General features: G+C 39.3%; 1 protein-coding gene across 1 annotated transcript in view; it reads right to left on the bottom strand.

The window, feature by feature from the left end:
- ABCC8 (ATP binding cassette subfamily C member 8) overlaps positions 1-16880 on the bottom strand; it is a 74238-nt gene that overhangs the window by 36768 nt on the left and 20590 nt on the right. The window contains exons 9-14 of the mRNA XM_048306510.1: positions 11630-11764; positions 10492-10654; positions 6845-6885; positions 6403-6548; positions 2091-2196; positions 1759-1869 (exon numbers count right to left, since the gene is read on the bottom strand). Of these exons, the coding sequence (XP_048162467.1) occupies positions 1759-1869; positions 2091-2196; positions 6403-6548; positions 6845-6885; positions 10492-10654; positions 11630-11764 (702 nt within the window). The remainder of the gene's footprint in view (positions 1-1758; positions 1870-2090; positions 2197-6402; positions 6549-6844; positions 6886-10491; positions 10655-11629; positions 11765-16880) is intronic.

Raw genomic sequence — 16880 nt, 5'->3', positions numbered from 1 at the left:
TGGGCAGAAACCTCTAAAAACAAACAAGCACTATTAGACTATTAGAAGATTATTGAGAATTCATGAGGGAGAAAAAAATTGCCATTTAGCATTTCCCTTGTATTTATAAGGTGGGTACATGTAATAAGTGAAATGATTACAACACAATTAAATTACATACATGCCCAGTTTGCTCTCTGCAGAGCCCTGAATGTCTCACTCGATACACAGTGCAGCTTATACAGCAATTACACCATCCATATTCCAAGCAGACCTGCAGAACCTTCCATGAAATTAGATGTTGCTGCCCATTACAGCATTTTCCTCTGTATTTCTGACATGATTCTCAGATAATCTAGGTTTTGCTAGATACAGAAATTGTTTCACTGGAATAGACTAAAACCAGGAAACAAAGCCTGATCAGACTTTAAATGGCGATTTCCATGGATACTGTGGAAAACAAGGAAGGGGAGACAATTTTAAAAGGCCTACATTCATACAGGACCCTCTTCTCTCACTCTTTCAGAGCCACTCAAGCCTTCAATGCCTTTCAGCTATGCAAAGTACAATAATTTTTCATCTAAGAAGAGTGGAAGGGGACACTTTTATCACACCCTTGAGAAAAACTGATACTCCTATCTTGAGCAAAAGCAAGCGTGGTGTTCCTCCCTCTGGATTACCAAAGGCAGCCAGAGGATCCTCTGTCAACTAATGCCCCTTCCTGGGCAAGGAGCTGCAGACAGAGAGTACCTGCACAAGTCCCCTGACCCAGGGGCCGCTGGTGACAGTGGTGTCAGCAGATGGAGCCAAAGATTATCCCTGGGCGTAGCTTTCTGCTCAAGCCTTATAAATACTGTCCTTACAGATACTACTGCACTGGCCTCTCCTTTGTGACTAACTCCTCTGCTGTCACTCGAGGCTGTCTTTTGACCCAACACTGCCCCCAAAACCCTCTTTCAAACATTCCTCTTATTTTCCTGGAAGTCTGTTCAAGAACGATCCTGCACCAATTCAGCATGCCTAAAAAAAACCTGAAAGCATTACCAGTTGTCCTACTTAGTCCCATGAAACTGAATTATTCATCCTCTTTTGCTGGAAATGCAAATGTAATAGCAGACTTCCTAAATAAACAGCTTCATCACTATAACAACCATCAGGATTTTTATTGCTTCTGGCCATTTCCACAGCAAATCAAGAGCATCAGTCTTCAAAATGGCATGGGTAATTGTAATCTTTTTCTTCCGATAAGTTAGGTCTTTGGGAGTTAGTTTTTAATTTCATCTGGGGAAAGGCCACTAGGAATTCCAAAAGAGGAAGGGAAGATCCGTGATGACATTATTTTGGGAATATCTAGAACAAATTCTTTTCGATTTTCTTCATCCCGTTATGCTATACAGACCCTGGAAATAGAAGATAGAGTCTGGCATACATAAAAGGTTGGGCCAGATGATCTTTTGAGGTTCCTTCCAACCTAGGCTGTTCTATCTTTTGAGTTAAGAGTTTTGGACCTGAGAACAGGGTAATGATTGAAACACTTGAAACAGCAAAAGGCTGGGTGAAATCTAGAGGAATAATTGCAACTAATCACAACCTAGAGATTAGTAGTTAATTCTTAAAAAGGAAGACAGACAAGAAAGGTGGAGGTTAATCTCTGACAAGTGCACAAGTGTCTGACAGTTCACACCAAACTCTGGTTCTTGAACTTGAAACTGCCATCAGAATACAAAAGTGACTATTAGTGAGCTAATATAAGTGTTATTAGAGTGACCTTCATATCACCTTTACACAAAAATCATCTGCTTCTGTGATGTTAATGGGTCTTCTTGTGTGAGAGCTGTAATTGTTCCAGTCCTCCCTGGCAGGCCTCTTGCGGTTCACAACCTTGAGTGGCTGTGCAAAATCAGAAAGACAGAAATAAGCACTAATTGGTGGCAGCATCAGCAAAACGTCCTAGGCCCTAGCAACCTTAGTGTGAACAATACAGTTCAGGGTATTAAAATAGAGGTTTTGCAATTGCAAGAAATAATCAGTAGGAAATGGAGAAGTGAAAAATTTATTCTGAGTACAAACTACTGCAGCCACTTCACTGGCAATGAGACAGCTTTACTCACCACTGCCTGGTACTTGCTGTGATTATCTGCGCTTCTTAGCTCTGAGGATTTATCATGTTCTTCTCCAATTTCTTCACTTGACAGGAATTCACTCAGTTTCTGCACACTGAAAGGGAAAAAACCACAATTCACACTTCAACCTTGGAAGTAAAACTTTTGTTCACTGCAATGTTTATTACAGAGCATCCCTTCTGGTGCTTCAGCTGCTGTCTGCTGCACAGTTTGTTTTTCTTGTTTTGTTACAGGTATATGAAAATGTGCAATGGGAAGTTACTGCAAGGAAGTTTTCAAAACCTGTCCTGTTGCCTATTAACAGTGATGATTTTTTAACAGTTTGTGCCGATGTTCCTCAAGTCTTGTCTCTTCTGACACGACCAGAGAGATCTCACACAAAGGTTTTTTCAGGCACTTGGTGGGACACAGAAGGACTACAACTGTGACTTGTTTTAAAGCCACTCACCCAAGCAGAATTAATGTCATTCATGCTGAACAAGTGTGGCCCAGCCAGTCTTACTGAACAGTCTTATCAATACTGGCTGGCAGTCTGATGAAAGCTGTACACTGTGAGCCAAATTCAACCAGCTGTGGTGAAATATTATTTGCATAAGGTAACCAGATAAAGGAATATACTTTAACAGAATAGTATTCAACAGATGAGATATAAAAGGAATTCTGACAACCAGCAACAAAGAAGGCGGCATAAAATTTTCACTAGCTGCTTTAAGATTTAATTAGCTAAGAGATGATGTGCCTTTATTAAGACATTTAACAGGGCATCAATTTTATCTCTGTACCTGAGTTTATAAAATGTATGTCTAATCTACTTAAAGGGACAGCAAATGAAATTTGTGAAAGAATTGGATTGAATCATGAACTCAACATCAAAGGAGCTCAATTAGCTGGAAAGAAGTTAACTATCAGTCTTCAAAACGATAAAGTGCCAGAAGGCCTTGGGTTCCTAAAAATAAATTTATGGACAAGAGCTGAAAAAATTGATTTTAATCTTTAGCCTAAGCTAAGTGGGGAGAAAGAGGCAAACAAGGCCACTGAAGCATTGTGATATGTGGTGATCTGTTAGGAGGCCAACCTTAAAAAATAAAAATAAACTCATCAGCATTTATTTTGCATTTCACTGCCAGGGGTTTCTTCTTTAAAAGGAGACTTAGTTTCCTCTTAGAAGCTTGTGAGATCCCCCTCTGATGGCAAAATGTTGTTGCATCCAGGCATTACAGCACTGCCTGAGGCAGACTCCCTGTACAGTTAACACTTGTCCTGCAAGCAGAGATCAAAGTCACCTGGGGACTCCCTAGGAGAGAACTGGTTCTACAGTTTTTCTGTCAACCTGCCGGATTGCTAATGGCAGCTGAGGACTGACATCAGTGAATCTCTTAGTGCATTCAGTGAAGGGAACTTAAGTACAGCAGGTACTACAATCTAAACAACAGAAAGGGGGAGAATAACTATTTGGGATGGGATAAGAGGAATAATTAATTTGGGATCAATTTTGGGTCAGAATTCCTTAATGGGAAGGTCTTTTATCTCAAAGGAAGTGATTAGAAGCTCCATTGCTAGAGATATTTATATCTATTTGCATAAAGCTCTGAAAAACTGGGCTAGGAATCCTACCCTTTTTATTCAGTGAACCAGATAGTTAAAAGGAGACTTCGAATGTCTTTACATGGACCAAATGATGGTTTAGATGCTGCCCATATGGATTTGATATACAGCTGCACCTATACTCTCTGTATGAAAATTACACAAATATTTAAGAAATTGCTCTAAAGATAGAAGGAGCAGACAGAGAAGTCCCCCATGTGTCTGCTCCAGGGTCTAGAGGGGTAGGAAGAGAAGACAGCAAACATTCTCAGGCCATGCATATCCAAACAAGACTATGTATTAAGCCATCCAACAACTTCATTTTATTCTCTAGTTGTGTGTTCAGGTGCCTGTACTCTCTGCAAACCCCTGCCCAATGCTCTGCATAATTCTGGAATCACTGCTCCTGAGGCACTTACTGAAGAAACACAGTAGAGCTGTGAGAAAATCTTGTGTTAGAGGCAAGAGCTCTTATTTCAGGACACCAGACTGTTCTAAACTCTTCAAGAATAGAAAAAGGACATTCTCTGCAGAGCTCTTGCTGACAGCTCAATTTCAGTATTCCAGTATCTCCACAGGGGAACTTATTTTTAAGCCATAGAACAGACATATTGATTCAAACATGGTTATTTGCACAGCTGACTGGAAAGGTGGTTTGATATTAAACCCAGTAAGATACATAATGCCACTCTTGCTGCTTAACCTTTGCTGATTGAAAATTGTACACTGCACAATGTCCCCAAAGACTCACATTGAAGAAGTACATCAATTGGCTGCTCAGTTTTAATTTTCAATGGCAGAAGCACTCCACATATTAAAGAAACCCCAAAGCACCACTTTTCAAAGACGTATCAGAATTTGTCACCTTCCTAAAGACTTTGAAGTTGCCCCTCTCAGAAGCAGACACCCAAGTCTATAACTTGAAAAGTTTTCAGGGGTCCTACATGGAACAGCTTTAAATCTGTCAATCACACAGTGGTTCTGAGTGTCAATGACAATTCATAGGGATACTTTGCAACTGGGGACATGTGTAATGATTAAAGATACCAATGCGGTTTTTGGTCAATATTACTGTCCTTGATAGCATCTGGCATCAGAGACTGTAGCCAACATTAAAAGAGCAGGGTTTGTGAAGTGCCTGAGATGCAAAGCCAGTAACACCCTCTTACTATCCTTTACATGCTGGTTTCACTGCTGGATCATCTTCTGCTCCACTTAGTCCCTGTCACTACAGGAGAAGCTGTCTTTACACACTTGCTAAAACCAGTAAGAATATCTCAGCCTAAAGAAAGCTGAAATATAACTCTGCCAAGTTAGGTCACCTTTACCTGACCAGCTACTTATTAGCAAGAAAGTGTAACAGCAGGACACAGTTACAGCAAGCAAACAATAGCTGTGCTCAATCCGTGCAAACTCGACCGTCTGCTTTTTAACATTTACTAAACTATTTAAGCAAGCACATCTCTGCATGGGTTGCAAATTCCTGGCACATGATTCCAAAATATTGATCTGAAGAATGAGGCTCTCTAGACAGAGTAGCACCACCAGCACTATGGAGCAATGCACTCTGGAACACTACCTGGGTGATACAGACAGCCAGGAAGGCAAGGATCATGTCAGCTTTGATACAGAGTTTGATTCCTGTCCGCACCACAAATGGCAGGGCAACAGCCTGCCAACAAGAAGGTATCTACAGAATAACCCATGAAGAACTCCCAGCTAGCAACAATTAATACTTGGCCGATACTAATTGCTTTCAAATTGTTCCTGTGGCATTAACAGACACAATTCATTTGCAAAGAAATCCTTAGACAAGCCAAAATAAATGCCTGCTGGTAGTAGGCAGTGTCAGTGCGGGCTCCCAGACACTTTGCTGGCTGTAATCTTTGCACAACAATTTGCCATGGCTCTAGGGACTACCACAGTGGCTGCAAAACATTTCCTGCCAGCTGCTGATGCTCTCAGATTTCACACTCCTTAGGAGAGAGGACACAGCTGTGACTTTGCACTGTCAGGGAATTTTTAAACACTGAAGGCAATCTCAGCCTCATGCTGTAGTCTCCTTTCCATCTCCAAAGCAACACAAAGATAATTAAGCAAGGGCTGGTGTCCAGTATCTGTCCCATAGTTTAAATAAGCTCCTCAGACAGCTTCATTGCTGCATTGGAGGTCATAAAGTTGTCCTAATGAAGAAAGAAGCCCAAACGCTGCCTCTCCTATCAGTCAGGTAGAGTTACACTGCATATGAAAAAGCATTAGGAGGTTTTTTCAATAATCTGTTGATACTCAAAATCCCCAGTGAAACAGCAATTCTACTGGTTGTTGTTTGGTTAGCTTTTGAACACTCAAACTAACATGTTCATCAGAAAGTAAAAATTCATCAAGTCTGGATTAGACATTTAGTCATGAACTTACTGTGACTCTTAAAAGGGATTTTTAAGGTTTTTTGTTTGCTTGTTTCAGTCTAACTCTGCCACAACAGGCAGCCTCTCAGGCAAAGGCTGAAAAACAAGAGATACACACTGAAACATGTCCTTCTGTGATTGCCTTTTACCCTTCTACATGCTTGATGGAGGAGGGGGGGAAGGTTGGGAAGCAGTTTACGAGAACAGACAAAAAAATCATCATGCTGTTTCTAAAGCTGCAATTGTAAAATGAGCAAAATTCTCAGAAACTGGATAGGTGGTAGCAAAGATATTAATATTATAGTTCTCACCTTACTAATGCTTTGACAGTGGATCTAACCACACTTGAGAGCAGGAACAACGGAGACACAAGGATATGAAACAGGGAGAGGGAGGCAAATGCCACTGATGGGGAGAAGTCAGCCTTTCTTGTCAGATGAGCATGGACAACAAATGTCTACAAAGAGACAAACATCATTGTCAGTGCTTTGCCATAAAGAAGGAAACAGATTTCATATTTCACAAGCATTTCATTTACAGAATCCTAATTCATACTCTCTTAACAGTTTGGGGAAGTGCTGTGTGATCTGGGCTGCTTCTGGTCCCAGAAGGCAAGTGGGCATTTTCCATACTCTCCCAGAAGAACTGCAAATGTGTAGCAGGTTTGCATCCCATTCTCCTTCCTCAATTCCACATCACTTATACTTGAAAATGCAGTCATAATCAACACTATTTAGAAAAGTCCATACTTACTATAAGTACAGCTGCAATTGGTATTGCTGCATTCATAAAGACTGTGAAGGAAAACACATAGGAACGCTTAGAAACAATTTTCATTCAGACGTGCTAAAAGCTAAAATACTACTAGCACTGCTTTACAACGGTATTTTCCAGGCTCTTACTGTCTGTCCCCTCTATCACAACCTGAGGATATTATTTAATCACCACCTTTTCAATTTGACCTTCACTCAACTTTATTTCACGCAAGTAAACTACACAGAGAAAGAATATAGACTCTAGAGCTAAAACAGAACACAAGCATTGGTACAGGTGTAACAGAAGAACACTAGCCACTTCTTTTGTGTTTAAACTGTGCCTGTCCTTTTCTCCTACCAGATAGAGCAACGTTCAAATAGTAAAAGCTCTCCCCAGTTACTTCATCTGAAGTGTCATTGTTTGACACTCCTGGTTGACTGTTTTGCCATCCCTTTCTTGGCATAAACCGCTGAAGGACTTTATATAGTGTCAGGTATTTCTCTTGCCTACATTTAGATGATCTTTAATGAATCCTCTAACATATTCATGAACTCTGTACTCGTGCTTATATAAAATAGCTGAGTTACTGCACAGAGCCCTAATTCCTTGTCAGAGAGGAGAATTTGAAAATGTAAGTACGTTAGTGTACGTAATTGCAAAATAAAAGCTTAGGCTTTGAAAGACTAACATGTCTCGAAGTCTAGAAATGCGTAATTTACACCTCACCCAAATTTAAAAAACCCGTATTTTTCTGAGGAAAGTCTTCTTGCTGTGTTGGAATACAAAGCAGCCTCTCATGTCTCCTCAATGGTTCTACAACCCGACCAGTTTTCACACTTTGTATCAACTCAAGGTAGTTACAGCACAGAAATTGCCAAGAAGGGAAACTTGCTGCCTGCAACTCTGTTCTTCCAAATGCCATTAAATTCTTGCCTTTGCAACGTGCCTTTGAGACCACTGCAGTACACGGGTTTGCTTTTAGGAATGAATCTGGTGAGAGAATCTAGCAAAGCTGATAAACTTCTCAGAGACAGATCCCGCTCTTCTCCTGCCCACAGTACAAGATCATACCTGTCAAATATGAAGCTGGATGGAATAAATATCCTGTAGGGTTGGCAAAGCCTTCTGCAGTTCAGCCATCTAAACTACTTGGTGGTTCCCAAGAAGCTGATCTGAATTTTGCTATTATGTGAGATCACCAGTAGATACAAGGACTTCAAACTTCTTTCAACCAAAAAAATAAGAGCCTTTGGAATTTGGGGGTTGTTTTCCTTTTTAAAAAATGTATTTATTTTTTCAATTATGCAAGTGTCCAGAATAATAAAATGTTTTCTAAAATAACTCCATTTTGCAGCTAAGAGTTTAATTAGATTTAGTCAAAAGGACTTTGTTACTGGAAAAAGGCAGACTAAAAACTGGGAATGTTGAGTTGGTTCTCAACATTTTAGTAACAGTAACCACTGTTATTTTCCTGTGAGAAAGCCTGCAGTTATTTTGCTTCTGACAGATTAGGCAAAAAATTACAGAAGTAGGAAAACCACTCTTTTCTTTCTCTGTCTTTCTTGAGTTTTAATGTACTAAATACTGTAAAGATGACACCCAACTTTGATTCTGGTGGGGGCATTTCATTAAAATATAGGAAGAGCTAATTTCTATAATAGCTCTTTTACTACACATGAACAATTTCATGTACACATAGCCTGGATCCTGGCACAGGGGTGAGGCACACGAGATCCAGTTTCCATGTGGTCTTGAAATTGAATTTTCTTGTGGTCTAGCCAACACTGCCCTGAAACTTGTAGGTATATTTTCTGTAATCCAATGCAAATCTATTCCGTATGAATAAAATAGCTCCAACCCCATTCTTTATTTTTGTTAATAGTTGTGTACTTAGAAAAGAATTCCAGACTCTATTCAACACTCTGCTAAAAGAGCTATATATAAAAATCTCTTTTCTGCTTTTTTAGTGTTCTAGCAACTGTCTGCCTTCCTCTAGATCACAAACACATAAAATCTTGGTCCTCTACTGCCTTTTAATTTTTTTTTCTTAAAGAAATTAAATCATGTGTTCACTCTAATATTAGCTAACATGTTTTGGGCTGATTATGCCTCTCATTCTAATTATACTTATGGCTAGAGAAAAGAGCAAATTCTCCTGTATTTATATTCCCTTTTTAGTCTGCAAAAGTGCAAGTTTGTAAAGATAAGTGTAATTTCTGCTAAAGTCTGAAGGTGTAAGGAACTCCCAGGCTGAAACAATAAGAACCTTTATAAGGTCAAAATTATAAGCACCATTAACATAAAGCTGCACTGCTTTACCCAAAGCTGCGCAGTTAACTCCTGTGTACACATAATACAAAATAAGAATGCAATTGCAAACTTGTTTCAAGAAGCATCAGTAAATACTTAAAGTTGTTTCTAATAATACAGACTCTTATGTCATTGCTTCACAGAATAATCGTTACTCCTGGGATGAATCCACTTTTCCTAGCTGTTACAAATGACATTGTGAGGATTTAAAATCCAATAAGCCTTCACAGCCCTACAGCTGAACCCTTGGCCCTGACTGTAAATAGATTTTAATGCCACATGAAGCCCTGCAGACAAAGGGAACCCACCTCTGTTGACCTGAGTGTAAGACAGAGTTTCTGGTCTCACAGCCTGCAGCTAGATTTTGTTTTATGTCAACGCAGAAACTCCTCTCCAAGCCCACAGTGCTTAGGATCACCAGAGAGAAATTCTGGTCTCAGAAGTCAATGAATACCTCATTTTAATGTCACTTAAATTCAGTGGGATCACGATCTTTCCCTTAGAGTGCATTACCTATGTGATTACAAGGACTAGGATTCCTTACTATTCCAGAAGGTATTTGTACACGCACCTTGTAGCACTCAAAAACTTCTTGCTAAAATTTTCCATTTCATTAATATTTCACAGATTATATATTCTTCAGTGTGACTTTACTGATTATTTCTAAATATTACAGTAACAATTATATAGGTATTGCATATAATCTTCTCAGATAATAGAGTTCAATTTGCTGTAGGTCTTTTTAGAAGCACCATAAAGTCTTAAAGCAGCTTGAAAAATAACAGGAGGGGAAAGAGTCTGGATACAGAATGATGAAATTGCCAGGATGCTCGTATTTTTCTTTCCAGGATATAGAAATGGTTTTAAGAATCACTTATTTTAACAAGAAATCCAAGTTTTGAGTAAGAACATGTAAGTCTGTTGGAGCTTCAGTGCAAAGACAATGCCTGTCACATATTATTTGTATGCTCTGAATTGTGCAAAATGCAGAAAAAACCTGAACAAATAAACTTCAACATCAGCTTCCTTTTGAATGCTGTGTTCTAGAAGAGAATATTGCTGGCTAAATACAGTCTGTGAAACATTTGTCCCTTAAAAGCTTTTCTCCAGAAAAAGTCAATTCTATGCAGCAGTGCTTTTCTCTTTTAGGCATACTTCCCATACAAGCAAAGTTCTACTGAATTAAATGGAGGGTCTGACTGGATGGAAAGTGAGGAGTATGGATCAAAGCCTAAAGCAACTGAAATAATCTCGACAGAGAAATGGTAAACTCATTAGTATCTAATAATTCAGTAGCACTTAGCTGAGCAGTGGGTTATAATGAAGGAACTTACTGGATATGGAGGTATAAAGGGCAAAAGACTTGAGGCTAGTCATTTCTTTTTGTCTGGTTTCCTCCACACTGCTGTGAAATATGTGCTCCCAAGCATAGAGTTTAAGGAGCTTAATGCCTCGAAGCATCTCATTTGTCTTCTTCAGTCTCTCATTGGAGTACTCCTGCAACATTTACACACACATTTACCTGAAGAATACAACAAAAACATCTGTTCCCTAGGCATAAGGATGACACAAAAATTGTAAGCAGCTCCCTTGCACAGAGCAGACATTTCTACCACAAACAGCACTGCTCCCATCTGCAGGAATTTCTAGGTGACACTGACTGTATGTTGGGATGCTGTGGGGACAAATGCTGTCCACACTTCTGGAAGGGTGCATACTGTTGATGGGAAGGAATTCCTTTTCACACAGGAAGATGCACAAATAATTCTCATTACTACCCATGATCTGTGGTGGAAGAGATTTCAGCAAGCTCTGGCTCCATTACAAGCTCCTGTGGCTTCCTTGGCAGTGCAATACTTGCTGAAAGGGGGAATAAAGTTCAGAGCAGCTGGGCATGGGAATTCCAATGAACCAAGGTAACTTTTTCAGCAGTGATGCAGGTGATTCAAATTATAGACAAGCCAAGTGAGGGATCAAGGAACAGCTTGTGACATAGCAGACCTTTAGGCTCCCCAGTTGAGGCATGCACTGTGGAAGTTAGGACTGCACAGGGTTTGTTTAAATAAATCAGTTTGATAGATTTCCACACCTGGGGTCTGAGTCTGGACACAGCATTCCTACTTCCTTTCCCTTTGGACAGCTTGCCCTGCACAACTTGCTTATTTGTGCATTGTCCAAAGCTAATTCAGTCAATGACTACTGACCATTTACATTTTTAAGTTAGAAGGTTTTCATGTTCTTTTTGCTCTTAGGAAACCATGCTTGTTGAAAAATATAAACCCCCAAAAATAGGTTTTTACTGCTTACACTTATAATCTCACATTCTTGAATGTGGCATTCTTGAACATTACTAAAGGTCTGAGAAGGAATTCTGGGTCAACATCCATGGTGAGCTTTGTAATTCCAAGCACAGACCAATGCATAATTACCAGATATGATATTTATATAACCAGTGAGTTTAAAGACACTTACCAACGTGCTTCTCTGGGCCTGTGAGAGTTTTGTTGCTACAAAGTACTGAACAGGTGCAAGGACTATGATTACTGCTGCTCCAATTAAGGCACTGATTCCAAGAAGGTAATAGAGCAAAAGAACTCCTACAATTATCTGTTGGGAGAAAAGAAGGTGAGGGAAATATTTTGGCTTCACTTGGAGTATGCACCACAAAGATCAATTTCAGGGAAAGAGACAATGTTCAACCAACAGCAGCTGCAGTTACACACACCCCAAATGTCACAAGTTCAGCATTGCTGGTACAGCCAACGTGATCCGTCAGGCTTCTCTCAGAGACCCAGACACCCAGCCAGGGCTCCTCCCCAGCCTGTGCATTCTCTGTATTTCTGTTTCTGAACTTCTCCCCGTTATGCACAGTAAAAGAAGGTTGCACAGGTTTGTATATCTTCTATAATTTAACTCTCAAAGCTATTTAAAAGAACTTTATTTAAAAATATATAAATTAGTAAAAACCATCTTTAAATAAAATTTAATTTAAAAATACGTCCAAGTAACACATTATACCACGGAGAACATCCACCCCAAATAATCTCTGACATAAACTGGCAAGGACCTGTTTTAAGGATCTACAGTGCCAGACTGACAATTACTTTTGAAAAAGGGTTATAGAAACAGTTTAAAAAAAGAAGCTTTGTCTTTGGATAAGTAGGAATCTAAAAAGAAAGCCACAGTCTGGATGGAGAGGGCTTACTGTAAGCAGCTCAATTAAACACAAACAATATGCACAAGCTACCAAAGTTAACTATCACTATTCTAATGACTGACTCTTTGAACAATCTCCAACATTGACCATCTATGTATTTAACAGTGTAAGCTGACAAATTAATCAGAAGTGACAGAAATTTAATTTCATACATCAATTTCTCTTAGTGAAAAAAACCCAATAATTGGAATTTCCTTGAACTGTTATCTATTACTCTTGCTATGTTTGTACACTCTCATATCCTTAACAGAAACAGTCTCCCATCATTTCAAAGCTCAATAGTCATACACCTATTTTCACACATTTACAGGAATTGGCTGTTCACATGAAGAAAAGGAGTCTGTAGTTTCCACAATTCCATCTTGACATTTTCATTAATTTAAAGCACAGAGAGAGAAAAGATTTTTTTTTTCTTCTTAGGAACCCTCTGATGCCTCTCTACAGCTGAACTAAACTAAAACATGACTCTCAAAATGAGCCACAGTATTGACTCAGAAAATATGCAGTGACATGAAAGTAAAATCCTTTTGTATATGCACCACAAATCTAGTGAGAGGCAAGGTTAAATTGCAAATCAAGAAATTTTTCAGTGATGAGTAAGTGAGCAATCTGCTTCCACCTGAAGCAAGGAAATTAATGAGTGTCTGAAGCCAAACAAAACACATAAGGCCTCTGCCAGATACCCCTGTCAGAGCTCTCCTCCGAAACACAAAATGGTTTTGGTCTTTACAGATCAAGATTTTCATTCCTAACTGCTTCATCATGGGCAGACACTCTGGGCACTCAAAATACAGGAAAGCATTGAACAGTGAGCAGCCACTGCAGAACCCTGACTCCCTGCTTTCCCTCACTACTGGTTCAGTGTCAAGGCCATTATGGGACCACCTGGTTCTAAAAAGAGAGCATCAGCTTCTCCCACAGATAGAGAAGGCTATCCCAGCTGGATCCTGAGGGAGTTGCTAGCTCACAGCTACTTTTCCACCCCTCATCCTAGCTATTGAGAGGGCTAGTCTTTGCAACAAAAAAATCCCATGTTTCCAATAGGTTAAATGATGCCATGATCATATTTTGCCTTTTCTTTTATATTCCTTTTATACCCTTTTTAATAGCTTTTGCATTCTTAATGGTTTTTAGCCTACATTCTTACATGCATTTTGTCAAGCTAGGAGACTAAAAATCTTAGAAGCCTCGTAGTTAGGGATCAGAAAGCCCCAGACCCCAAGGTCCTCTCCAGAACACATTCTGTAAACTAAGACAGAACCATCCAGGGGAAGGTCCCTTGGGGAGGGGGGCTCACTCAAGCCTCTCACTGGGGAATCTTTGATAGATTTGCTAATTAGTAAGACCTATAACATTATACCAGATCTATTGGGGGGGGTGCATTGCAGCGTGCATTTCAATGCATTCCACCTGGATGTGGTGCACCTAAGGATCCTCAAAATAAATACAGAGGTAAAATCCCTTTTTCCCTTCTAACCGTGTTTGATTCTTGATTTTAAGACCAGGAAAAGGCATCAAAAAATGATCCCATTTTCATCTTCTTTATAATGTAATAATACAGGCAAACTTTTGAAATACATTCAGCATGTATGGAAAAAAAAAGTGCAGATTGTATCTGAAAAGAGCTGAAATCTTATTGGACATAATTCCATATCACATCACAAAGTACGGAGTCAAGGATAAAGAGTACACAGATAATATCTGAACTCTGGAGGACAGTATCTGGCAGATGGGAAGGCTCTCATCAATATTCCTGAGAAGGCAAAAATCATATTTTAAAAAAAAGCCTGTGCAATGAAACACTGTTTCTCTTTCATCAAAATCCCAAAGCTCTTCTCTGCCAGAGATATATATCAGGAGCGAAAAGCTCACCAATAGCTCAGGTTATTTTGCCTTGACTATTTATTGAGGATGGCAAATACTTTCAGCCAGAAACTGCTTTGTGGGCAGTTTTGAAAGAGACAAATGTCCTTTCACTGCAAGTGTAAACTATCCCTACCAACGAGCCAGAGATATGAGAATACAGCATTTTTTAATAATCACAATGAAATCAAACAAGGTTGTTTATAAAATGGAGGCACAGAGGGAAGGCCTTTATAAGGCCTCATTTTGCTCCCAGGGTTTGAGCCAAATTTACTGAGGGCATCTTTCAACTGATTGGCATCCGTGGGCCTCTTCTCATGGACTTCAGTAACATTCAAACAGTAACTTAAGGCAATGATAAAGCTCCCATTGACTCCAGCCAGAGCAAAGATGGGGCTCAAATTATCTGGGCTGTATAGAAAACCTAACTTGTCATGAATGGCTATTACAAAATCCACAGCAGATGCTGAAATGTTGATTTCTAGATTAAGAGCTACAAAACTATTAAAAACCTGTTTTAAATAATAATGGAGTTTGGGCAACTTAGTATTAGCCATTTTTCAAGTAGCTAGTAGTTGTTTTCACTGCCTTATAAGACAAGGTACTGAATGAATGCTATGGAAAAATGTTTTGAAGAAGCCTTTGTGACCAATGTGACTCACTGATTTTGGCAAGGAGTGCACCATCCACAAAACAGGAGCATGATCCAGCTCTAATCATCCTCATCTGGTAAGGAGCATCACAGGGGGAATTTTAATGCAAATATAATCAGATTTTCTGCAGACTGTCAGGAAGTCTTTATGAGTCTGTGACTTCTGGCACATTAGAGCAAAATGTTGTTAGAGAATATGCAATGAAATTGGATTAATCTCAGTTGCACTAAAGTACTCTCTACACTGAGCTGTCAGGGAGGTCCTATAAAATAAGTGTAAATGAAATTGGTAGCTTGTACATAGTTTTTCTATAATAATTGATACTCTAGACATTATCATTAATTGGATGGACTCTTCTTAATGCTGCATAGCTTTTCAGCTATACCATTTTAGCAGTCTACAATCACTGACTTCTTACAGTGCTTCCCATACATGGAACGAAAATACACTGATATCCAAATTATTATAACAAACTGCCAATATGTAACCATATTTAATATAATATTTCCCATCAGTTTCTTTTCATTATAGCTGTCCTCTCTTTTGCAACTGGACATCAATAGTAGGACATTTTCCTTGATCATTGGGTTTTTTCCCCCACTTTAAAATAATCTGGTTCCCATTTTTCCTCCCCCACCCATAATTTCATGGAAACCATGCCAAAAAAATCAAATTGCTTTCTGAAAAATTCCAGACGATAATCGCTTATATCCATCACCCTCCCTTAATTCTAGAAAGCAAAATGTTTTAAACTGCCATACAAGTTCCTCCAGAGTAGATCAGAAAAACTAGTCCATACTTCTTGTGCAGGAGTAACTGCATTGGAAGAGGAAAATACAGTTATACTGTGTGAATGCAGCCACACTGTGACCTAAATATGGCTACAATCCCTTAAATCTTAATATTTTAACAGGCACAGTTCTATACACAGTTCTATCTCACACATGTAGAAAGCACAGTTAAAAGAAGCCATCAGTAAGTAAACTGCTGATTGTTTACACCTTAATATGCTCACTATCCTGATTTGAGGCTTTCCACAAGTCTCATGGAGCTAGCAAGAGTTTTATCAGAGACTCAGATTACTTCTTCCTCCACATCCTACTTCAGTCTCAGAAGCAATCTACCCCCACTACCAGAGACAGTAGAAAATCTGTGGTAACACAACAGGTTTCAGACACGTGGCAAAAGTGTGAAGATTCAGAGTATTTCAGGAGGATGCTAATTGGTTTTTCAGAGACTGAACACTCCCCAAGATTAAGACTACACAAGAGGATACAAGATGAATTCAAAGACTCACTATAACTGACAATAATAAAGGACCTGCATAGCCCCTCCCAAGTATTTTCCTCAGTGAGGGAAAAAAATTCAGGGCAAAGAGCTAAATCAGGCTTTCCCCCCCCCATGTTAGGAAATCAATCTGGTTTATCTCATGATCAGATGTTCTGAAGACCTGATTTTAAGAGGAGTTGCTTATCTGATCTGTAGTAGCTTGACAAAAACCTCTTGTATTCAACAGGAACGAGTACAAAATCCACTCAATTCTAGTAAATATCTTTATTGTCAGAAAAAGTCCAGATCTCCGGATGGCCAGCAGCCTAACACCTCACTCTTTGAAAGACATTCATACTATTTACCCAATCATCTGAATGGCTGGCTTTTCTTCCTCATCCCCAGCTTCTCAATGTCATATTCTTACATGCTTAACATCTTGTAGAAGAAAATCACTAGTATAACATGCTGATGGACACAAACTCCTAAAAACCACATTATAAACTGCCTGGAAATACGATCTGTCAGTTGCAGTCTACATACAGTCTCATGAAAATAATTCAATTTTTGGGCAAGGGCAAGCAACCCAAAATGCAAAGCTGCTGGGTAGATTACTTGCAGGTTTCTGACTTAAACACCAGCCAAATGAGCCTCTGTGTGGAGCTGGAAACAGACTGCCTTTGTGACATGAACACAATGAAGTTTTCATCATGTTTTTGAA

Source organism: Corvus hawaiiensis, chromosome 6 (genome assembly GCF_020740725.1).
Source record: "Corvus hawaiiensis isolate bCorHaw1 chromosome 6, bCorHaw1.pri.cur, whole genome shotgun sequence".
Classification (NCBI taxonomy): Eukaryota; Metazoa; Chordata; class Aves; order Passeriformes; family Corvidae; genus Corvus; species Corvus hawaiiensis.
Note: the sequence above shows the minus strand (reverse complement) of the source record. Positions and strands in the feature narration are given on the sequence as shown.